At 42.6% G+C, this 26,542-nt stretch overlaps 1 protein-coding gene across 1 annotated transcript in view; it reads right to left on the bottom strand.

The window, feature by feature from the left end:
• The window catches only part of lmbrd1 (LMBR1 domain containing 1), a 221,685-nt gene extending 198,688 nt beyond the window's left edge, over positions 1-22,997 (bottom strand). The window contains exon 1 of the mRNA XM_080191977.1: positions 22,886-22,997. Coding sequence (XP_080048103.1) covers positions 22,886-22,945 — 60 coding nt within the window. The 5' untranslated portion in view covers positions 22,946-22,997. The remainder of the gene's footprint in view (positions 1-22,885) is intronic.
• Between the last annotated feature and the right edge of the window lie 3,545 nt (positions 22,998-26,542).

The following is a 26,542-nucleotide window of genomic DNA, read 5'->3' as shown; positions in this document are numbered from 1 at the left end:
CTCTCGTAATAGTTGTCTCCAATCTAGGGAAAAGCCTACCACTGTTGACTCTATCTATTCCCTTCATTATTTTATACACCTCTATCAGATCCCCCCTTAATCTTCCTCTTTCTAAGGCGAAGAGCCCCAGTTTTTCCAATCTTTCCTCGTAACTCAGTCCTTCCATGCCAGGCAACATCCTGGTAAACCTCCTCTGCACCCTCTCCAGGGTCTCCACGTCCTTCCAGCAGTAAGGTGACCAGAACTAGACGCAGTACTCCAAATGCGGTCTAACCATCGTTCTGTACAACTGAAGCATTAGACGACAGCTCTTATACTCTATACCCCTTCCTATAAAAGGCTAGCATTCCATAAGCTTTCTTCACAACCTTCTCTACCTGTGTTGACACCTTCAGAGACTTGTGCACCTGCACTCCCAGGTCCCTCTGTATTTCTGTACTCTTAACTGGTCTACCTTTTATCATGTAACTCCTCCCTGCATTATTCCTTCCAAAATGCATCACCTCGCATTTGTCAGGATTAAATTCCATCTGCCATCTACCCAATATACCAATCTATCTATATCCTGCTGACAATCACCTGACAATCTTCCTCAGTATCCGCCAATCAAAATCGTTTTAAGACAGTTGATATTTGATGGGGAAAGACTCAATGAGCAATAGTAGAAGGACATTCAAACAATTTCAGAACCAAACTTGGGCTTGTTACGAACAAATAGTAATGCAATGTAACGTAATTTAATTTTGCAAAGATTTGGCAAACTTAGAACTGAAACTGAAACAAAGACAGCATCCTCTATCTTCTTTAATTCATCCTCAACATGCTCCATACGATAATATCACTCAACTAGTAATCTAGAGGCCCTGGCTAATGCTCTGGAAGTAAAGGTTCAAATCCGACTACAGTAGCAGGTGAAATTTAGATTGCATGTTATAATCCAGAAAAGAAAAATTAGTCCCCATAATGGAAGCTGGTGAAATTTAAATTTGAGTCATAATCGGCAATTGAAAAGTTAAGTGATGATGACTACGAAACCATTGTTGATTGGGACTGGTGTATTTAAAGCAGAGAAACTAAACAGTCTGTCTTCATGGAAGCAGCAGCAGAAAACCTCCTAGAAGTAAAAGGTGATCAAGGGCTTGTGAAACTGAGGGACTAAAGGAAACAAGTATTGAAGAGTTAGCATTTGAAAAGTAAACTGTCCTGAAGATTGATAAATCCCCTGGACCAGATGAGCTTCATCCCAGAGTACCAAAGCTGATGAATATAGAGATATTGGATGCATTGTTGGTTACCTTTCAAAATTCTATACAGGCTGAAAAGGTGGATGCAGACTGGAAAGTAGCAAACATAAGCCCACTATTTGAGAAGGGAGGAAGAGGGAGAGTAGAAAACTACAGGCCTGTTAGTTTGCCATCAGTAGTAAACAAAGTATTAGAATCCACGATAAAGGATGTGATAATTGGACATTTTAAAAAAGAATGGCAAAATAAGGCAGAGTCAGATTAATGAAAGGGAAATCATGTTTGACAAACTTGGGGGGTTTTTGAGGATATTCCTTGTAGCATAGATAAAACAGAACCAGTGGAAGGTTTTCAACAACACCCCACACACAAAATTAAAGCATATGGGATTGGGAGTAATGCAGTGTTATGGATTGAGAATTGTTTGACATGCAGAAAGCAAAAGATAAATGGATCACTCTCAGGATGGCAGGTTGTTGTAAGTGGGATGCCACAAGGGTCGGTGCTGGGTCCAGAGCTGTTCATAATCCACGTAAAATTATTTTGATGTGGAGACCAAATGTAATGTTCCTAAATTTTCTGATGTCATCAAACTGGATGGAAATGCAAGTTGTGAGGAGAATGCAGGGATGCTTCAAGAGGACCTAGACAGACTAAATGAGTGGGCTAGAACACAGCAGAAGGAATATAATGTAAACAAACGTGAAGTTATTCACTTTGATATATAAAAAAAATTTCTCAAAATGGTGAAAATGCATTGTCCAAATGGACTTGCGTGTCCTGGTTCATGTGTCATTAAATATTAACATATAGGTGCAGCAAGCGATTAGGAAGGTCAGTAGTGTGTTGGTCTTCATTGCAACAGGTTTTGAGTAAAGATTCTTGCTTGAGTTGTACAGAACCTGAAACTGCACCTGGAGTACTACATACAGTTTTGTTACCTTACCTAAGGAGGGATACATTTACCATAGAAAGGCGTTCACCAGATTAATCCCTGGGGTGGCGAGATTGTTTTAGGAGGAGATTGTATATTTTCCTAGACTTTGAAAAATGAATGACCTCACTGAAACTTACAAAGCTTTTACAAGGTTTGACAGGGTGGACGTAGATGATGGGGTGTTTCCCCTGGCTGGGGAGTCTAATTGTGGAGATGGATGTCTCAGCACTATACACCAACATCCCCCATGACGACAGCATTGCTGCGACTGCCTCAGTATTCAATGCCGACAACTTCCAATCTCCAGATGCAATTCTACAACTCATCCGCTTCATCCTGGACCACAACATCTTCATCTTCAACAACCAGTTCTTCATCCAGACACACAGATCAGCCATGGGGGCCAAATTCACACCTCAACATGCCAACATCTTCATGCACAAAAATGAACATGACCTCTTCACTGCACAGGATCTTCAACCAAAGCTATACACTAGATACATCAATGACATTTTCTTCCTTTGGACTCGTGGCAAACAATCATTGAAACAACTATATGATGGCATCAACAAGTTCCATCCCACCATCAGACCCACCATGGACTAATCTCAGGAATCACTGCATTCTTGGGCACTCGCATCTCCATCAAGGACAGTCACCTCAGCACTTCACTGTACCGCAAGCCCACGGATGACCTCACAATGCTCCACTTCCCCAGCTTCCACCCTAAACACGGTAAAGAAGTCATCCCCTATGGACAAGCCCTCCGTATACACAGGATCTGCTCAGGTGAGGAGGATCGCAACAGACACCTACAGACATTGAGAGATGCCCTCATAAGAACAGGATATGGCGCTTGACTCATTGATCGACAGTTCCAGTATGCCACAGCAAAAAAAAGCCGCACCAACCACCTCAGAAGATAAACACAGGCCACGGCAGACAGAGTGCCCTTTGTCGTCCAGTACTTGCCCGGAGTGGAGAAGCTACAACATCTTCTCCAGAGCCTTCAACATGTCAAAGACGACAAACTTCTTGCCAAATTCATCCCCACAACCCCACTTCTTGCCATCAAATTACAGCACAAACAGACATAATCCACAGCAAACTACCCAGCGTTCAGGAGAACAGTGACCACGACACCACACAACCCTGCCACAGCAACCTCTGCAAGACATGCAGGATCACTGACACGGATGCCATCGTCTCACATGAGAACACCACCCACCAAGTACATATTCTGTTGAAGTGGAAATCTTCCTGATTCTTGACTGTGGTAGAAAGACTCAAAAGTTCGTTCCAACAAAATAACTTGTCTTTATTTCCGAAAGACTGCATGCAGTATTGGCAAAAACTTAAGTTCAGGAAGCCGTCATTACAACTTGCTAATCAAGTCCACGCTTACATAAACAAACAAACAAACAAACAAACAAACAGTTCAGTATTTATACATACTCATTATCAGTTTGAGATCAGAGCTTATTCAGGAATTTGATCAATTAGTAGCATCCCAAGTAATGTCACAAACAATGGTACAACTTGCTGACTTCCTAGAACTCTTTGTCTCATCATTCATACCTTTATCTTGTCCTTTTGATAGAATAGAAGGTGGCTGATGACTTTGTCACCTCTGACCTTATCTTGTCTCACTGATACAGCCCTAGGTCATGTGGAGTCAGCCTTATCAGGTCTTAGAAATTAGACACAGCCTGACCTTCTCTGGTCTTATTCATGTCTTAGATTATGCAGAGTCAGTTTTCCTTATTTTGTATCAAATACTTGACCAATTTTCCCATCGTGCCACTACTTCATTCATACAACTTCACAATTCTTGTGACTCAGCCAACATTGTCTACCTGATACGCTGCAGGAAAGGATGTCCTGAGACATGGTACATTGTCGTAGCATCTGGATGGTCTCCCCAATGGATGAATGAACACCACTTGACAATCAATAGACAAGAGTGTTCTCTTCCTGTTGGGGGAACACTTCAGCAGTCAAGAGCATTCAGCCTCTGATCTTCAGGTAAGCATTCTCCAAGGCAGCCTTTGCGACACACGACAATGCAGAATCGCTGAGCAGAAACCGATAGTCAAGTTCCACATACATGGGGACAGCCTCAACCGGGATCTTGAGTTCATGTCACATTATCTGTAATGCCCACCTCTTGCCTGGGCTTGCAAAATCTCACTAACTGTCCTGGCTTGAGACAATACACGTCTTTGACTTGTGCTTGGCCCTCTCTTCACTCATATTGTCTGTAGCTTTAAGATTTGATTACCTGCAAAGGACTTGCATTCCAACCATTGCCTTGTAAATTGAGTTTGTGTCCGTATATGCTTGTAAATACAAGTCTTCACTCACCTGATGAAGGAGTAGCAATCTGAAAGTTTGTGCTGCCAAATAAACCTGTTGGACTTTAACCTGGTGTTGTGAGACTTCTTACAGCAAGTCTAAAACTGGGGGACATAATCTCAGGATGAAGGATGAGTCGTAGAAACAAATAACATAGCTGCACTTAGTGGGAAGCCGGGTAACATGAGAAGGGAGGAGAGAAGAAGAGAGGGTTAATGATGATTAGAGATGGGTCAAGAAGCATAGGAGGATGATGATGGCATTTTTCCAGTACTTTATGGTGCTTGCTGTGGTTGTCAAAGTCTCCAAAGCATGCAGGAGTGTAGGATTACCAGCTACCCAGTAAACCATGATCTTAGTCTCAGGTCTGAGATCATTGTTCACAAATATTCCTTTCCTCAGTAAGCCAAAAGCTAAGCTGACATTTTGAATGTGATAATGAATTTGGTCACCTTTGTCTGTCGTTGCCAAAAAGTGGTACACAGGCACGGTAATGGTCCATATTTTCTAGGATGTCTCCAGAGATCCTAATTGACGAGGGACATTGTTTTATGCTGAGCAAGTTGGGAGAGGATCTTAGTTTCTAGATCATTTAATGAAAGGGCCTTTTTCCCCCATATACTTCTACAATAAATTGGAGGTCAGTTTGAGTGAGTGCGCGTGCATACAATTGTTACCTACATACTAAATGAGCATGCAGTAACCTTGGTAATGGATTGAAGGCAGTGTAAGTAGAACAGTTTCCCCTTTATTCTATAGATTATCACCACGGGTCTGGCTTGCGTAAAAAAATATATAAGCATGAGCTCTGCAGCTGGCATCGCAGTTTGTTTTCCATATGCCATCAATTTCAAGCCTATCTTACACTCTGTTGGCGATCCAATTCACAGTCGAAAGAGGTTTTACTTCTCTATTTCCACAAAACAAAGGACGCTATTATTGGGAAATTAATCAATTAGCCATTCTGAAAAATAGTGTCAACCACAGGTACAACAAAGCCCAAAACATCACCTCCCCACCCCAGCAAGGCTTCATCCCAACCAAAGAGGATACTGGCTACACCAATATAAAATGTCCCCCTCCTGACCACATACACACATTGTCTCAACCACATGCATTCTCCCACACAGTTACCCCACGGCCCCACCAACTCCTGACAACATGAACACCCACCAGCCGAGCACATGTGCACACTCCCCCCTCACTGCATGCACACACACACACAACCAATCCTGACACACACAAACGCATTCCCTACACAAAGATATAGCAGCGTGTGCTAAAATGACATGTTAGATACTGATGAGACATAATGCTCAATGGAAGACAAGTGTGAAATGTACACCTTAACTAACAATTGAAGGAAGCTTTTAGTATATGTTTTAGAGTACTCCTGAGTAAAATAAATTCATTATTGTTCAATGCACAAGTGTGTGGTATAAACCAAGATAAAAAGCACCCATAAAAAGGTTTAATGATGCACGATATATCATTGCAGATTAAATCTAGTGTAGCTTGAAACAGTTATGTGGCTAATTAGGCTGTTGGTATTTGTTGCGGATTTAAAGCATTCATTATTTGTGCATATTTAAATTCTTGGAAGACAACATCTCTAATAATTAGACTGTTATTTCAAGTATAAAACTATATTTTTCGAGAAGTGGTATTGTAGTACAAATTGTTCAACTGAGCTTGCAATTGTTCAGCACAAGTGTGGGGTTAGGAAAAGCACAAGTGCAGATGCCTTAAACTTTAGTGACGTAAATACTGCACTCAAAATCTCTTGCTCCTCCTTTTCCCACGTACCTTCACATTTTCTTCTTTCATTCCAACTTTAATGTTGATGATGTGTTTGGGTTCTTTTGACCCTCTTCCCTGGATGCAGCTATTCCATTTTGTAACTGCATTTTGTCTTACTTTGTGCTCTCACTCACTCATTCTCCCCCCATCTCCCTTAGCTCATTTTCCTCATTCAATCCAATTGCTAGGCCCATTCCTTCATACTTCCTTTACTCATCATTGTTATTTGCCACCCTACTTATATCTATATTTTAATAACTAATACATTCTCTCTCCCTTCAGTTCTGTTGAAGAGCCAAAAGGACTAGAAACATTAACTCTGCTTTCTCTCCTCACAGATGTTGCTTTTCCAGTAAACTTCATTCTTCTATTACTGTTTCTTCTTGGTCTGTATTTACTGCTCCACACCCCCAACCCACCACAATCTCTCCCCTGCATTTTGCAATCCAACCTCATTCAAATCAACACCTGCCATTATAATCCCTCTTCCTTACATTTCATGCGCCAAGTTACTCTTAATTTTTCTTTCCGGGTCCAAAAATTTATTTGCTCCTTCTCTTCCTTCATTCTGCCACCTTCCAATTTATCCTTTAAATATCTTTAGCTATTCCGCTTTCTCCATTATTCTCAAATTCTTGCCCCCTTTGCACTCTCACCTTTTGTGCCCTCCAAAAATAAAATCCCTTCAGCCAGGCTCCTTGCACATGCTCCCTTCCTGAAGTTCCAGTACGTCTTGACATGTGGCTCAGTAGATAATACTCTTTCCTTGGAGTCAGTGTGATGGGCTCCAGTTTTGCTTTAGAAAAATTCCTACCCTAATCCAGCCTGCCACCGTGCTGACTGAAAACTGCATTGTTGGAGAGGCCAGCTTTCAAATGGGCCCATAATCTATCAGATGAACATAAAAGATTACACAATATTATTCAATAAAGAGCAGGAAGCTCCTCAAATATCCTGGAAACATTTGTCAGCCAGCCATTAAAACAGATCATTTGATCATTAAGCAATAGAGTCAAATGAGTCCCTGGCTAGTGACCAACAGAAATGGAGAAAGTTCATTCGGAAAGGCACCAAACACACTGATAGACTTCAACATAACAACGTGCAAAGACCAATTCAAGGTGTCAGTGAGCTTGCATAAATCTTCCAAAAACTCATCTCCTCGAAACTCTAAGTACCACCTAACCCACAAATGGTAGCCTGCAGAAAGCACATTGGAATTAACAGCTATCTAAAACCCATCGAACTGGAGTGGAAGCAAGTTATCCTCAATCCTGAGTCGAAGAGGAGAAGCAACATATTCGAAATTGGAGCAGGAGACAGCCATTCAACTCCAAGCCTGCTGTGTCTTTTAATAAGATCATGGCTGACCTGAGAGAAATCTTAAATCGGCACACCACTACACCCATTAACTTATCATCCCATTGCTTACCAAGAATCTAAGTGCCCTAAAAATATCCTAGGATCTGCTTCCAAACCATTTCTGAAACAGAGTCCCAAAGACACACCAACTGAGTGAAAAAAATTGCACCTCTTTTCTATTTTAAATGGGCAACCCCCTATTTTTAAACAGTGACCCCTAATTTGAGATTCTCCCACAAGAAATATCCTTGCCACATCCAACTTGTCAGGACCCCTCTAGATCCTATGTTTCAATCAAGTCACCTCTTACTCTTCTAAACTGCAGGGAACACAAGCCTAGCCTGTCTAATTTTTTCCCACAAGACCAGTAAGACAACCTGCCCATTCCAGGTATTAATCTGGTAAACCTATGAACTGCTTTCAATGCATTTACATCTTTCCTTAAATATGACTAATACTGTACACAGCACTTCAAATGTGTTTCACTGGAGCCCTATACAAGCAAAGCATAACTTCCCTCACATTACGGATTTTTTTTCCCCATTTACAGGATTTTGGCATGAGTTGCTGGCCCAGCATTTATTTCCCATTCTTTGTTGTCTTTCAGAAGGTGGTAGTGAGCTGCCTTCTTGCACCGCTACAGTCCATGTGATGTAGGTAAACCCATAGTTCTGTTGAGCTTGTGCCAGGATTTTGACCCAGCGACAGTGAAGGAACAGCAATAGATTTCAATGTCAGGATTGAGTGCGACTAGGAGGGGAATCTCCAGGTGGCAGTGTCCCCAGGTATCTTCTGCTCTTTCCTTTCTAGATGGGTCATGGTCATGTCTATAGAAGGATCCACCAAAAGAATCTTGGTGAGTTCCTGCAGTGCATCTTGTAGATGGTACACATGCCTGCCACAGTTCGTCAGTGGTGGAGGGATTAAATGTTTGTGGATGGGGTAATCATCATATGGGATGTTTTATCCTAAACCATGTTAAGTTTCTTGAATGGTGTTGGAGCTACACTCATCCAGGCAAGAGGAGAGAATTCCTTTACATTCCTGACTCGTGTCTTGCTGATAGTGGACAGGCTTTGCGAAGTCAGGAGGTCAGCAGGCTTCCTAGCCTTTGACCTGCTCTTGTAGGAGGGGCAATGGTTACATCCATCTGTTGGAGATGGTCATTGCCTGGTATTTCTGTGACGCAATTGCTACTTGCCACTTGTCAGCCCAAGGCTGGATCTTGTTAGGTCTTGCTGCATTGAATATCCCCATTTCTCACCTTATGATGAAGGAAGGTGATTGATGAAGCAGCTGAAGGTGGTTAGTCCAGGACACTCCCTGAGGAACTCCTGCAGTGATTCTGGAGTCGAGATGATTTTCCTCCAACCGCTACAATCATCTCCCTTTGTGCCAGGTATGACACCAACCAGATGAAAGTTTTCTTCTGATTCCCATTGATTCTAATTGTGTTGGGGTTCCTTGCTGCCATGATGTCAAAGGACAGTACTCTCACCCCACTTCTGGCTTTCAGTTCTTTTGTCCATGTTTGAATAAAGGCTGTATTGAGGTCAGGAGCTGAATCCCCTAGCAGAACCCAAATTGAGGATCCATGAACAAGTTATTGCTGAATAAGTTGTTAATGATCCCTGCTATCGCTTTACTGAAGATTGAGAGTCAACTGATTGGGCAGTAATTGGCCAGGCTGGATTTATACTATTTCCTGTGTACTGCACATACCTGGGCAATTTTCTATATAGCCTGGTAATCGTTGGTGTTATGGCTGTAGTCGAACAGCTTGGCTAGGGGTGCAGCAAGTTCTAGCACACAAGTCTTCATTTTTATTGCGAGAATATTGTCAGGGTCCGTGGCCTTTCTAATATCCTGTGCCTTCAGTTGTTTCTTGATATCACATGGAGTGAAGCAAATTGGCTGCAGACTGACAACTGTGATGCTGGGGACCTCCGGAAGAGGCCGAGATAGATCACTCAGATTGTTTGCGAAGGCTTTAACTTCATCTTTTGCACAGATGTGCTCCACTCCTTGATTGAGGATGCGGATATTTGTGGAGCCTCCTCCTCCAGTGAGTTGTTTAATTGTCCTGGATGTGGCAGCACTGCCCAGCTTAGATCTGATTCATTGGTTGTGGGATTGCTTAGCTCTAGTACTTGCTGTTTGGCACACAATCAGTCCTGGATTGGAGCTTCATCAGCTTGGCACCTCATTTTTAGGTATGCCTGGTGCTGCTCCTGGTATGCCCTCCTGCAGTCTTCATTGAACCAGGGCTGATTCCCTGGCTTGGTGATAATGGGAGAATAGGGGATATGCAGGGCCATAAGGTTACAAATTGTAGCGGAGTACAAGTCTGCTGCTGCTGGTGGTCCACCACACCTCTTGGTATCTAATCTTGAATAGCTTGAACTTTTTGAGATCTGTGTCAATTCGTAGGGCGATAGTAGTAGACAACATTCGATTAGTTTTCCTAATTAATTGCTGTACTTGCATACTAGCCTTTTGTGATTCAAGCACAAAGACATGCAGATCTCTATGTACCTCCACGCTCTGCAATCTCTCACTATTAAAAGGTAAGTTTTTTTTTATTCCAAACTGGACAATTTCATATTTTGCCATATTATACTCCATTTGCCAAATATTGCCCATTCACCTGACCTATCCATCTTTTTTGTAGCCTCCTCGTGTCCTCTCCACAACTTACCTTCCGACCTAGCTTTGCGTAATCAGCAAATTTGCCAACCATTCTTTTGTCCAAATCATTTACAAGTTAGAAACAGTTGAGGTCCCAGCACCGATCCCTGTGGCATACCACTCATTACACCTTGCTGACCCATTTATGCCAACTTGCTGCTTCCTCAGTCACCCAATCTTCCATTCATGCCAAAAGAACTGCATAACATTCTTATTGTTGTAAAATACAGTACACAACATATACTCAACAAAACACTTCTCATGGTACTTCGTCAATTTTAGTTTGAAACAGATTGTAGGTGGTCAAGCATGTACAATGACAGCAAATAAGTACAGGAAATACTCAAGTCAGGTGGCTCCTGTGAGACAAAAAACAGTATATTTTTAGATCAATGACCAGCCATTAGAACCCCAAAAGGTTATGTTCAACAACTTTGAAGGTCGTATAGACGTAGGGAAAAGAGAGGGAGAACAGAAGAGCAATGTCTGTGAAAGGGTGGAAAGCAGAAGAGGTTAAATTACTAAAGGGATGTTAACAATGGGGTAAGGAGATGCATAAAGTACAGAAACACGAGACAGATCCAGAAGAGCTTTAAATGAAGATAGCAACAGTGACAGCAAAGTTATATTGCTTATAGGGCTCAGAAACATAGATAATAGGAGACCATTCAGCTCTTTGATCCAGCTCTGCCATTCATTATCGTGGATGACCATCCAACTCAATATCCTGATTCCCCGCCTTCCTCCATACCTTTTGATCCCCTTCGCCTTAATTGCTATAACTAACTGCCCCTTGAAAACATTCAATGTTTCAGCCTCAACTACTTTCTGTGGTAGTGAATTCCACTGGCTAATCAGTCTCTGGGTGAAGTAATTTCTCCCCAGCTCCATCCTAAACTGTCTACCCTGTATCCTCAGATTGTGATACCTGGTTCTGGATACCCCAACCATTTGGTATATACTTCTGTCTAGTCCTGTTAGAGTTTTATAGGTTTTGATGAGATTTCCCCCCCCTTATTCTTCTAAGCTCCAATAAATACAAATTTATCTGACTCAATTTCTCCTCATACATCAGTCCTGCAATCCCAGGATTCAGCCTGGTAAACCTTCTCTGCATTCCCTCTAGAGCAAGTACATCCTTCCTCAGATAAGGAGATTAAAATTGCACACAATGTTCCAGATATGGCCTCACCAAGAGCCTGTATAATTGCATCAATGATGTGGCGATGCTGCCGTTGGACTGGGGTAAGCACAGTAAAAAGTCTCACAACACCAAGTTAAAGTCCAACAGGTTTATTTGGTAGCAAAGCCACAAGCTTTTGGAGTACTGCCCCTTCATCAGATGAGTGGGAGTTGCGTAACTGCATACTAGCCTTTTGTGATTCAGGCGTAAGGAGACACAGATCCCTCTGTACCTCCAAGCTCTGGAATCTCTCACCATTAAGTAAGGTTATCTTACAACTCCCACTCACCCATGAAGGAGCAGTGCGTGAAAGCTTGTGGCTTTGCTACTAAAGAAACCTGTTGGACTTTAATCTTCTGTTGGGAGACTTCTTATTGTGATTGCATCAAGACATCCCTGCTCCTGTACTTAAATCCACTCGCTATGAAAGCCAATATACCATTTGTCTTTTTTACTACCTGTTGCACCTGCATGCTTACCTTCAGTGATTAGTGTACGAGTACACTCAAGTCTCTTTGCACATTCCCCTCTCATAATTTATGACCAGATAGTAATCTGCCTTCCCGTTTTTGCTACCAAAGTGGATAACCACACATTTATCCAAATTGTACTGCATTTGCCAACTCATCCAACTTGTCCAAATCACACTTTAGGGGCTGACTTTGAAAAAACCAGTAGATCAGCTAAATTTCTGCAATGAAACAGAACAACCAGAAGGATCAACACCAGAACTTCAAACTGAAATTATGCATCACAGCTTAATTTAGATTCATAAATGGTTGAAAGAGAATGCAAAGAACACAACAGCATAGAATGGCTGGCCTCCTTATGCACAAGTGAGAAGTAGTTAGTAATGCATCTACTCAGTGTTGCCAAATTACAAATGTTTGCACTAACACAGCATCTTTAACATACATAATATCTCTCAATATGCTTCAGAGAGAAGAGGAAGTAAAATCAAGCTTTTGGTGCTGTTGACAATAGGTTACATTTCAACGATTTGTTTTGAATATGTTTTAACAGGAGAATGAGAAGAGGGAATTCCAGAAAGGATGGACAAGGCAAATTCAAGCCTTGCCATGAATGGAGCAAATTGAGAAATGCTCAGGAAACCATGCACTAGAGGACATGGAGCCAGAGCCTTTTCATTTTGTTTTATTTTTCATTTACCAGGAACCAGTCCAAAGTTAATTTCACCTCACGAAGGCTTGCTTCCTTTTTCCAGATAACTTCTAATCCCAAACTGACTTCCATAGTGAGCATGACTTTGGAGATTTCTCCTCTCTGGAATTCCCTCTTCTCATCCTATTAAAACAAATCCTTGAAATGGAGCCTAATGTCAACTGCACCAGTAGCTTGATTTTGCTTCCTCTTCTCTCTGACAAATATTGAGAGACATTTGTATGTTAAAGATGCTATGTTAGTGCAAATCCTCCACATTTTTGGCCTCATTAATTGGTGCACGGGACCCCACCTGCCTTCTGCCTGGTGAACAACAGGCCAACTGTCTATCTCTCTGCACTCCGTCTCTCAAGGTTCTTGCAAATTTACTTGTCTGAGCGCTTCAGGAATATCTTAAGAAAATCCTATAAGCTGATTATGCAGTGGCTTTCTGTGGTGTGATGGCTGCTCAAAGCCCATCTCCATGGTAATGCTAATTAGCTGTCTCCTAAACTCCCCAACTCCATTCAACCTCAGAATTAAATGGACAGAACCACAGAATCTTTACTTTACACGAGGCCATCATTCAGCCCATCGAGTCTGTACTGTTTCTCTCAAATAACTTTCCAATTCCAACCTTTTGCCTTATCCTAATAACCTTGCATATTCTCACTTTTCAGATAGCAACCTAATTCCCTTTGGCATACGCTGATAAAGCCTGCCTCAACCATTCTTTTAAGAAATTCATTGCCGATATCAACTGCCTCTTCAGTCAAAAAAAATTCCTCCCATTACTTTTAGTCCTGTTACCAATAATTTTAAAGCTACGCCCTTGAGTTCTTGACACTCGAGAAGGAACAGTTTCTCCTGTCCATACATCTCAGGGTGTAAATACCTTTATCAAGTCTTCTCTCAGACTTCTCTTTTCGCCACAGAAAACAGACCCAAATCTCTCCTATCCTTATAACTACAGTTTTTTTATTCCCGAAATCCCTCATGAATCTCCAATGGCTTCTCCTTCTTTCTCAAAAATGAATGCAGTATTCCAAATGAGGCCTAACTAGTGTCTTATACAAGTTCAACATGACCTCCTTATTGTTGTACTCAATGTCCCTATGCATAAAGTTTCAGATACCACATACTTCATTCACCATGCTCTCAACATAACCTGCCACCTTCAATGACCTTTGTACACATACACTAAGGTCCTTTTGTTCCTGCACCACCTTTAGTTTCTTCCTTTATTTTATACTGTGTCTCCAAATTCTTCTTGGCAAAATGAATCACCTTACACTTCTTTGTCTTCATCTGCCACTTGTCTGCTCAATCCAACAACATGTTTATGTCCTTCTGAAATTCAGACTATTCAGAGTTGACAACCGTTTACAGATGATAAAGATTGGAAATGTTGAAATCATCATGCCCAGAACACTACATTCTAGGTCATTAATATGTACTAGGAGAGTAAGAGTCCCAACACTGATCCCTAGTGAACTTCACTCCAAACCTTTCGCCAATCTGAGAAACAACCATTTATCTCTACTCTCTGTTCCCTGTCATTCGACCGATTTTTATCCAAGTGCCTATATTCCTTTTTATTCCATCAGCTAGAAGTTTGCTCAACTCAAATCGTATCAATGGTGATGGCCTAATCAACCTTCCCTGTTATCTCCTCAAAAAACTCCAACAAGTTAAACATGACTTTCCCAAAATGAATCTTTAATTACCCTGCACTTGTCTAAGTAACTCTTGATTTTGTCCCAAACCACAGTTTGCAGAACTTTCCCTGCCACTGAAGTCAAACCAGCTTGTTTGTAGTTGCTGGTTCCAATCCTCTCACACCTCCTCTTTATCTAAGAAAGACCAGAAGATTACCACTCGTATCTCTGCAATATCTACTCTCATTTCTCTGTGCCCTTGGATGCATGTCAGCCAATCCTGGTACCTGATCAGCCTCGGGATTCTGCTTTACGTTAGCTGCTAGTCTCTTTTCATGCCCTCTTCTTGCTTTTCTTATTAGTTTTTTTTCACTCCCCATCTGGTCCTTCTATATTCAGCCTGGTTCTTCATTGTATTTTCTAACCAACATCTGTCATACATGCACATCATCCCCTCCACCTCTTGTAACGGGATACTTTGGATATGTTTATCCTAATTTTCCTTTTCGAGGAAATATACATTGACATTGCCTGCATTATCTTTTCTTTGAAGGTGGCCCATTGATCAGCCACCAGCTTTTCTGCGGCCATCTGATTCCAACTTACTCAACTCAGATGTGTTCTTATCCCGTCGAAATTGGCTTTCCACCAATTAACTATCTCTGGATTGTTCCTTACTTTTTTCCATGGCCAACCTAGATCTTATGATACAAAAGGTCATTGTCCCCCGACTGCTCTCCCACTGATCTTGATCCACTTGGGCCAACTCAAGGTCCAACAGTACCTACCTTCTCACTGGGCCAGAAGCAAACTATTTTGAACAAATTCCAGGAACTCTCATCCTTCATCTTTTTGCGCCATTCTTATTCTTATCTATATTTGGATAATTGAAATCTCCCACTAAAACTACTCTAATTCTTGCACTTTTTTATAGTTTCTTTGCAAACTACAACACCTGCCTCTGAGACATGAAGATCGAGTCTCCCAAAGTCATCAGAAATCCTCTTGCCATTGTCCACAGGCATGAATACCTTTCACCTTCTTCCCAAAGTGGACCCATCTTTAACCTTTAACAACCAAGGCAGCCAAGCTTGTGACAGATCATGACCCTCTTCATTCCTCCATTTTACCATACATTAAAAGTGACTGCCGCAAAACATCATAAGCTTAATATTTGTAACAGATGGAACAGTCGAATCTAGGAGATGACAAAGCCATGGATGAGACTTCCCGTACCAGATAAGCGAAAGCAGTGGAGGGAGCTGGCAATAATACTTAGGTGGAAGCAGGTTGTCTTGATAAAAGCAAATTACTGCCAATGCTGGAATCTGAAACCAAAAGTTAAAATGCTGGAAAATCTCAACAGGTCTGGCAGCATATGTAAGGAGAAAAGATCTGACATTGAGTCCAGATGACCCTTTGTCAAAGCTTGATGTCTTGATGATGGTTGTGGGGTTGGAAACTCAACTCATGGTCAAATAGGATACCATGATTGCAAGGAATCCAGTTTCACCTCAGGTGAAAGAAGGACGAATTCCAAGGGCAGGGAACAAAATTCATGGGATGGGGGTTAGTGGGTGCTGGCACTCAAGACCTCAGCATTGTAATTACTTAAATGGAACTTCTTTTTGTGCATCTAATATAGGATGTCAAGCAAGTAATATGACAAATTAGAGGTAGTCAAAAGGGTAGTGGTGAAGTAGTGAGGTGCAGTTAGTGCAAACCAACTTTTTAGATTATATCGTCAAGAATGTACAGATAAAGTAAGAGGGGCTGAAGGAAAGACCTTTGGGGATTTTATGTTTATGACAGATAGATGGGTGTAGAACCAGGTGAGGCCTATCCTACACAGCTGGACAACAGAGTGGAGGTGTCGGATGAGGATTCATTAGCAACCAAAAAAAAGGAATCAACTTGCTGGTATCATTCATGTACCCAAACAAGGGCACGTTCATTGTGCATTTAGTTGTCCCAAATAGGCTCACTAACAAGATCGTCCTCCGCACCCGTCCCCACCACCATACTCACCCCACCGGTTAGTTTCATCTGACCCCAAGAAGGAAGGCAAGGACTGATAGATAAGCAATAAGCCACTTGAACCCAGACAGAATAAGGAGTTTAACTTGAAGAGGACAAAGAATTACAGCTAGCTTGAAGATGGCAAGGAGAGAAAAAAAATCATCTGGAGAAAAAGGAGTAAAGGCAGCATCAGGAAGGAAGCCAAGGTAGGGTAGTACACATTCAACTTTTGGACTATACTTTCTCCCTTATCTGTATGGGCATGAGGAGAGGAAAGGAAACTGATCGTTTGCTGTTAAACTTATGATCCAGGGTAGAGAGGTTAAAGCAGAGGTTGTGGAGAAATTAATAAAGTAATATTACCACATGTCTTTAAGCATTCATCATATTGTTCAAGACAAGCTAATTATCTGCTGCAGGATGAGATGGCGATGAGCAGCTCCAGTATTAAAATGGTATTTTCCATGCTGTTTCATTTGCCTGGGTGAATTAAAACATCCCCTCCTTCTAGAAGAACTAATCTAGCACTATAAGTACCTGTTTGTACACACATCATTCCCCACGATGCTCACAATGTCTCTCTTCCTCGGGAAAACATAGCAAATTTACTTCCCTATTTTTACCTGCTTTTCAAATGATAAAGGAAGTTTATATTTCAAAAACATTGACACTCCTTATTAAATACTGGGAAGGTTGAAGGTGGTAGACCCTTGTTATTATCTAATTAAGACAGTGTTTCCACCCCCTCAAAACACCTGCAATCCCGCTGCTGGATTATTACTGCATTTTCCACCAGCAGCTGTAAAATAACTGAACCGGAGACAAAAAAAGTAGGAATTCACAGGTGACAGAGATCCACGCAGTATGGAGCCTGCAAAGGTGGTCACTGCTCCTGTCACCTCAGGCTTCATTCCAATTTTTAACCTGGAAAAATGATGGGAAGTGCCAGAACAATCAAGGCATACACCAAAGCTCAAGTTGGAAGTTCCTCAGACATTGCTGCTGCCACGAGAATTCTTGGAAAGGCCTCAAGACTGGGTAGGTGCTGTTTGCAGCAATAAACATCATCCCCAGTGCCACCCACTGAGTCACCATTCTGTTCCAAGTTACTGGTGTGTTCATCTGCTCCACCGAGTCACAAAACACAGTACATTTTGCCCTTTATGACAACTGCTGAAGGAAATAGGAGAAGACTTCTCCCTGAGGCTAAGTTGAGAAGTGGGCATGTCTCCCAACCAGATCCACTGCCAAATAGGAAAAGGGTTCTGTCATGAGACCAGAGTCCAAAACTAGGCCATTGGAGGTGGTGCTTGATTGGTGGCTCTGTCTCAGTCTCTGCTCTGAAGATCTGGTTCTGCAACCAAGAAACCAAAGCGAACCTGCAAGTTGTTAGGCCCAGAGACACATCTGAGGTAGCAAGTCCAGCTTTTTGAGGATTTGGAACACAAATTCAGCATTCAAGTCACTGAGGAAGGGAACATGGAAACAGCCTATTGTGCGTTACAGAAAGAAGACATTAATACCAGGGTGATTGTGATGCTCTTTACTTCAGCAAGGATGCCTGCAGAATCCTGTGGAGGACTGAGGTGGTAATGAAAAGCTCAGGACGCCACAAAAATCTGCAGTTCTCAACCAGTCCTCCAAAAAGTAAAGCTCCAGCAGTACATGCGCTGATCATGAAGTTCCACAGGGTGTTCTGAATACTTTGTGGGATAACTGTATACAAGTCTTAGGAAAGGTTTAGCAACTGGGGGTTACCCCATTCTTGCTCGAGGGCGTAGTCTCACTATCTCTCAAGCAACATACGCCATTTTTCCTCTCTCTCTGCATGGACTACAAGATGATGGCCCATCCATGTTGGCCACAGCATCCACGTTAGCCAGTCGTCATGGTTTCAGGCTGCATTATGCCTAAGATCTAGCTGGTCCAAGATTTGGTCAACAAATCTCAGAGTACTCAACTGTTGAGTACATTTCATTACCTGGATCAGAATATTCATGCAGATTGGCTCATTAAAGGCCATGCAAGTTTGACTCTAATATCTTCACATCCTTTCTAATTGAATGAATGAGTTGGATACATGAAACCATTTGACAGCTTCCATCCTAATTTTTCTGGTCCTAGCTCACAACTAACAAGATTTACTGTATTCAATTTCGCAATTTGCCACTGTGGGCTTTGAACTCTCCAACCTCTGGGCTACTAATCCAATATCAAAGTGACAACATGCTCGCTTCCTTGTGCCATCCGCAAGCGATAACACCACAAGGATATTTCAAATCCTCATACATACTGCGACGAGAAAAGCTCAACATGATCCAAGATGAAAGCAGTCAGAAATCTGACAAGAATCTTCGAGCTTTGTACAAGCTTAGCAGGTTCTTACAACAATTAGTGAGCCACGCGATCCTAAAAGGTTCAAGGTACGACCCCAAGTTTGTTCTACAATAGTTGATCTCATTTGAATGGAGTGCTAGTGGTGAAAATAAAATTCAGATTTCATTCTCCTGATCACTGCAATACTGTGAATCCAATCAGAACCTTATAGGGGGCACAGAGTAAAAATAAGATTCTGACAGTAAAAGCTGATTTAAGAAAAATGATGCAGTACTGAAAGCTTTTATTAAAATAACCCTTTCATCATGTGACCCCCCTGAACTTAGGCTAGCCTTACGAGACATCAATCTTTTATAGTGCGCAATAAAGCCGCAATAGCTATATACAAATTTTGATTGCAAAATCCATGCAGAGAAACCTTAAATATAGGATGGCAAATAGAAGCAGGAGTAGTCCCCAAGGACCCCACAAACCTACTTCACCATTCAACAAAATCATGGCTGATTTTGACCTCAATTCTATTTACATGCTCAATCCCCATTTCTCTAGATTGCCTGTGTTCAAAAATCTATTAACTTCACTCTTAAATACAGTTGACAACTGAGGAGACATATATTGGAGTAGAAAACTTCAAAGACTCACTACATAGAATGAATTAAAGCAAAAAAAACTGCAGATGCTGGAAATCTGGAATAAAAAACACAAAACACTGGAGAAATTCAATAGGTCTGGCAGCATCTGAGGACAGTAAAAAGTCTGACAACACCAGGACATCTGAGGACACAGTAGTGTTTTGAGTCTTATAATTCTTCTTCAGGCATACTGAACTTAAAATATGAACTTTGTTTCTCTCCACAGATGCTACCAGACCTGCTGAGTTTTTCCAGCATTTTCTGTTTTTATTCCTGATTGAAGTCTTTTTCCTTTCTCTTCATCCTAAATGATCAACTCCTTACCCTGGGACAGTGCCCCATGTTCTAGACTCAGTAGCCAAAGAAGACAATCTCTCATTTACTTATGTAAAGCTCCCTCAGAAACTCAAATCTCAATGAGATTACCTCTCACTTTTCTGAGCTTCAGCGAGCATAGGTCCCTGAACACTGGTGGCTCTCAGATTAGGTTATTAAGCAGTGCTTTATTCAGTTTCTTCTACTATAATTGTATTGCCCCTTCATAGAACAGCTTTATCTATATTCAAGCATAATGACAGGATCTAGAAATACATATCAATTCAGATGGAAAGCACCCATACAGCGTTGACAAAAGAAGTGCGTGGCTGTTCCAAAAAAAAGCATTATGTACAAACTGGATCACATGGTGCATTCCCTTTCAAAACATTCTCTCTGCCTGAATCACAAGCTTAAAAGTTACTGATACAATTAGAAGCCCCCAGCGCACAAATGAGAAATTTCGAGACAGCGAGGCTAGATTTTAAACGCACTTTTCCCACTTCTCCAAACGCTGGTTTCATGAGTAAAAGCCTTCCGAAACATTTATAATTCATCATATTATGTAAACAACAAGTGGTGTGATTGCTTTCATTGAAGTGGTACAATGCATTCAATTTAATTGCAAACCCAAAGGAGGAAGCAAAACTTCAATCTGTTGCAGTTTCCCAAAGATAGCTTTTTTAAAAAAAAATTGGTCACGGGCATCGCTGGCTGGCCCAGCATTTATTGCTCATCCTTAGTTGTCCTCGAGGCAACCTAAGAGTCAACCACATTGCTGTGGATCTGGTTGCAAATGTGGGCCAGACCAGGTAAGGGTGGCAGATTTCCTTCCCTAAGACAGCAAGAGTGAATCAAATAGGTTTTCTTTTACAACAATTGACAATAGTTTTATGATCATGTTAGACTTTTAATTCCAGGGTTGTAATTTGACTCAAAGTTCACCATCTGCAGTGGAAGAATTTGAACCTGGGTCCTTAGGGCATTATCCTGGCTCTCTGAATTACTAATCCAATGACAATACCCCTATGCCACCACCTCTCTCATCACCAAAAAATAAATGCAATGAAAGTAATTATAATACAACAGCTGCAGCATTTCCACACCTGTGGAGAATGGCACCACTATTCAGAATAGTACAAAAAGGATTAACCTCATCTCTCAATCCTTTTGGTCACATCATCCGTTGCTGAGTTTACAGCCATTCAGAACTCAGTCTGGATTCTTTTCCTGAATCTTGGACTCGCCACCTCTATTGCTGTGTCAACCTTGTCTCAGTTCGTAACACTCTCACTTCTCAGTAAATTCCTACTCTAAAGATTTGAGCACAAAAAAAAAATCAAGGCTGACATCCCAGTGACAGAGGGACTGTGGGAGATGTTGTCTTTCAGATGAAACATTAAATGTGCTAACATTAAATGCATTAAACATTAAATGCACATGTGCTATTTCTAGTAAATGTAAAAAGTCCCATGACACTAATAAAATAATTTTTCTTGGTGCCCTGCATAATATTTAACCCTAAAACATCCCCAGTACCAGATGATTTGATCATTCTCATACCATGGGAGTTTGCTGTATGCAAACTGGCTTCCACATTTCCTACATTAAAACAGTGATGGCACTCCAAAAGTACCTCTTTGGGTGTAGAGCACTTTGAGATGTCTGATGTCATGCAAGTTGCTACACAAAGGCAAGAACTGTTTTTCAACTATTTCCTTCTTTGGCTCATGCCAATTCTGTACAATAATAAGAACATAAGAAATAGGAGCAGGAGTAGGCCATCTAGCCCTTCGAGCCCACCCCGCCATTCAAGAAGATCATGGTCAATCTGAAGTGGATCAGTTCCACTTTCCCGCTTTCTCCCCATAACCCTTAATTCCCCTGTCTATCAGAAACCTATCTACCCGAGACTTAAATATATTCAGTGAGGTAGCCTCCACCACTTCAATGGGCAGAGAATTCCAGAGATTCACCACCCTTTGAGTGAAGAAGTTCCTCCTCATCTCCAATCTAAACTGCCCCCCCCCCCACTTATTTTGAGGCTGTCCCCTCTACTCCTTGCTATCTTTTCTAATATTCCTCTAAAACATGTTCATCTCCATCTACATTAAAATGCACTAGCTTAAATGCATCATTGCAGTTAATCTGCAGAGGAAGCCATTCAGCCTGTCCCAGCAACTAAGTTAGAACCTGACTGCTATGTACCTTTAACTTGCACCTGCGTGCCATGCTTCAATAACCCTTTGCCTGACCAATAACCTATAATCCTCAGTTAGGACAGGGCCTTAAGCAAAGCTGGTTTTGCAAGTGCCAGGAAAATTGCAAAGAGTGAATGAAGTCCAGGGGCAGCTTGCTAACCTGGAGTGTATTTAAAAAAAAGGGAAATGCTGGACGTTCTCTGCAAGTTTATAAAGTGTCATAAGTAGAATTACATTAAACACTGCAGTGAAGTTAGTGGAAGTCCCATAGTCACCACACTCCTGTTCAGACACACTGGGGGAGAATCTAGCCCGGCCAATGCACCTAACCAGCACATTTTTCAGGCTGTGAGAGGAAGCCAAAGCACCCAGACAGACACAGGGAGAACATGCAGACTCCACACAGACAGTGACCCAAGGTGGGAATCGACCCCAGGTCCCTGACGTTGAGTGCTAACCACTGTGCCACCCATCAATAACCCTTCACCTGACCAATAACCTACAATACTCAGTCAGGACAGGACCAAAAGGAAAGGGCCACCAGGTTGCTGATTTTGCAAGCACCAAGAAAAGAAAAAATCACAGGGAGTGAATGAAGTGCAGGGGAGGGAGTGGACAGCTTGCTAATCTGGGTGTTATTTTTTTTAAAAAAAAAACAGTAAATGCTCAGCAAGTTCTACGGAGAGAGAAAAAAACTTTAACATTTCTGGTCAACTGAGAGCAAAACGTAAGTAATTATTAGCTGACAATACTTAAATTACTTTAACATATGTGAGCTGGGATGGGACCACACACACACAGTTCAATGTAATGAACGTTTACTCAGGCCCTGTCCACCTGATATTGGTCTGTCCTTTACGTTCATGCGCCAGAGCCCCAGGCCTGAGCCACACACACACACACACGGAGACTTGCTTCACTAATTTAATTAATGGATTCAGACAGGCCGCCTCTCAGGCGGGCCCTTTTTTTATTTTTTTATTTATAGCCTACCAGTAAAACCAGGGAGAATATGGACCAGCCCCACACGGACTCGGTTAGCACCGAACCCATCGTCCCAGACAGGGTCTTCCTCCTCCTCCTCCTCCTGCTGTAGCGCCACCCGGCCCAGCTCGCCGCCCCTCTCCCCTCTCCCCTTAACAACAGAGCGGGCTCGGCTCCGTGTGCAGCGTGCGCGCACCCGGCCCTGCCGCGCGCGCGCCTACCCGGTCAGTCGTGCGCGCACTCGGCAAGCCGCGCGGGGCCTCCGCCTCCAGCGCGGCCTCCGCCTCCACGTGTCCCGTTCTGCGCATGCGCAGCACCCTCTCCTCCTCCTCCCCCCCCCCCCCCCCCCCCCCGCAGATTCCCTGTCAATCAAAGCGCAGAGAGGTGACCACTTCTCACTGGTTTGGATCTGGGGTTGGGGGGGGGGGGGGGGGGGGTGGAGTTAAAGGTGGAAGAATGTTAACTTTCCCAGGCTCCACCCCCTCCCCCGCCACCCTGGACAGTTCAACTAAGGCTCCCTGAGCAGCACCCAACTATCACCACCCACCCCCTCCTCCTCCTCCTCCTCCCCCCCACAACTGCTAGGCTGGAGTGCATTATTGACCTTAATAATCACATTTTAATTTGACGTTTTTTAAGTTTTCTTTGTACTTTGTTTCTGTTCGGGCTGTTCCCCTTCCTTTTGGGGAGCTGCCCCTTTTACTTTGTCCTAATTTACTATGGGTTTGTTTATTTGGTTTGACCTTAAGTTAGGCCCACAACCGCTACCATCTTGATGGACAAGGGCAGCAGACATCTGAGGAAAACCACCACTTGGCAAATTCCCCTCTAAGCCACTGACCATCCTGGCTTGGGAATATATTGACCGTTCCTTCGCTGGGGGTCAAAATCCTGGATCTCCCTCCCTCACAGTGTTGAAAGTTTCAGGGATCACATGGGCTGCACCCTACCACCGCCCCCCCCCTCCCCCGGCCCCGACCCCCCAAATCTCCACCCCAGCCTTCCCCTTACCCTCTATATCCAGTGGTGGCCGACCGAGTGGGGAGAGGCGGGCAAGTATGGAGGGGGTCATCTGTGGCCCATTAGCCCACTCACAAGGTGGTCACATTCCTGCTGATTTCCATCTGTGTAGTTTATTTTCCTGCCCAATGATGAAGTGATATGCACGTAAAGCCAGGACAAGTGAGGAGAGGTGAGGTGTGTGCTGAGTGTTGAACCTGTGCATACTTATGTCTTTTGTTTTTACCACTTGAAGTTGATAGTTCTATGAATATATAACTCTGAAATGTTCAGCATACATTAAATGTATTTAATCTTTTTCGTGGGGTCATAGCTAGTGAACAAGCCCGATTTCAATCTTGCAGCCCATTGAGATGAAGGAGGGACATATAAGCAGCCCCTTCACAAATCTCGATTGCCCATCACTGCTCGATACCAACCACCTCCACACCCCATCTCCCTACATGCTCCCCCATACACATCACCATCCCCCCTACATCTCCCACCACCTACATCCCCCCAACCCCTGTACCCCCACCTACCCCCTTACACTACCAACCTTTAGCCTTAACACATCCCAACGACACTTTATCCCCTCCCCCTTATACCCCACTTTAGCCCCTAAAGAGAGGGGATTCCAGAAACTTGGGTCTCGGCAGCCGAAGGGCACAACTGCCAATGGTGAAGTGATTAATATTGGAAATGCTCAAGAGGCAAGAATTTGATTAACTGATATCTCGGAGGGTTGTGGGGTTGGCAGAGATTACAGAGGTCGAGAGAGGTGAAGATTTCTGAGAGTTTTAAAATGGAGGTGTTGCTTAACCATTAACCAATGCAGGTTACAAAGCCCAGGGATGATGTAGGAACAGGAATTGATGCGAGTTATTAGAAATAATATGATAACTTCAATAACTATACGAACAATACTCTTCAATCACTGCGTTGGTCACTTATTGCAAAAAGCCTTGAGCGGATCTGTTCCAGGGCCACCATTAGAACAGAGGCAGGCAAATAGTCTACCTCCTACCCCTTGCACAGCACGCAGGCTCCTTGGTTGTTGCAATTTCTCAATTGCTTCTCTGTAATTTAATCATGACAAATAATAATCAAAACATTTTACCGTGATTGATTGGACAAGGCTAATTTAAAGCATTGCTCAATTAAAAACAGAAGACAGTAAGTATTGGAAAATTGAAACAAAAATGGAAAACCTATGTGAGTGTATGTAGACAGAAAGAGATTAAGCAGAAAGACTTGCAGTCATAATTTTTGAATTCTCTTATCCCCAGAGAGCAGTGAATGTATAGTTGCTGAATATATTCAAGACTGAGATCGATAGTGTTTTGAGCACAAAGTGAACCAAGGATATAATGAGAGTGGAGTGGTGGAGAAGTCAGTTGTGATCCTATTGAATGGTGGAGCAAGCTAAATGGCTCATTCCAGCCCACTGCTGCTCCCAGCTCTTCCGTGCTTAACTTCTTATGTCGCACTTTTCACAGCCTCATGACACACCAGAATGCTTTACAGCCAACGAAATAGTTCTGAAGTGTAGTAACTGTAGACTGGTGGTCTTGTGTCTCGGATACGGAAAGTGACGCGCGAGTGGTATAGGTGTTCTCCCACTTAGAGCTGCTAAGATTATTGAATAAAACCTTCCACTTGTTAGTCCCTTGATGTCAGTCTATTCAACTCAGCAACTTTCCATGGTGTCAGGCATTGGCCACGATGGCACTTCACCACATTGACCCACTCAGTATGAAACTATCACAGTGATCTGGCAGCACGATGGCGTAGTTGTTAGCACTGCTTCTTCAGATACCCAGGGACCCACGTTCGATTCCTGGCTTGGGCCACTGTTTTGCACATTCTCCCTGTCTTTGTGGGTTTCCTCCATGTGCTTCAGTTTCTTCCCACAGTCTGAAAGACTGGAGTGTGATGAAAGGGTTTTTACACTAACTTCATTGCAGTGTTAATGTGAACCTTCCTGTGACATTAATAAATAAACTTTAAATGCTACTCCACTCACTTCTCCAAATGAAAGCTATTGCTATGGGAAACTGTAAGGGTCGTAGCTAATTGGCCTTTCCATGAAAATCCTTCACTCAAGTCTTATTCGTGTCTCCTCTTTCTCAAGGACGTTGATGACTGTATCAGTGTTGCTTCCTGCTCTTAACCCACTGACTTTAGCTTTCAATTTCCACCCTTTCCTTGCCTTCAAATGGTACATCTACAACTCTTCCTTTTCTTTCCTTGACTTCTCTGTCTCCACAGTAAGAAGTTTCACAACACCAGGTTAAAGTCCAACAGGTTTGTTTGGAATCTCCGAAAGTTCATGATTCCGACTAAACCTGTTGGACTTTAGCCTGGTGTTGTGAGACTTCTTACTGTGCCCACCCCTGTTTAACGCTGGCATCTCCACTTCTCTGTCTCTAGTTCTGGGAATAGGCTCTCAACCAATGTATAAACCCACTGATTCCCAAGGCGACCTCAAATGGTGGGAGGCGGTGTTCAACAAACATCAGTGCTGACACCACAGTCATTCAGCATTTACAGTACTGAATTAGGCTTGAGTACAATTTCAAAATTGGTAGTTGACATCCAATTGAGAGTATAGCTTCAACAGCGGAGAACTGCAATAAACAATCGGAAAACATTAACAAATTTGTG

Source organism: Carcharhinus amblyrhynchos, chromosome 7 (assembly GCF_965287045.1).
Source record: "Carcharhinus amblyrhynchos chromosome 7, sCarAmb.v2.hapA, whole genome shotgun sequence".
NCBI lineage: Eukaryota > Metazoa > Chordata > Chondrichthyes > Carcharhiniformes > Carcharhinidae > Carcharhinus > Carcharhinus amblyrhynchos.
Note: the sequence above shows the minus strand (reverse complement) of the source record. Positions and strands in the feature narration are given on the sequence as shown.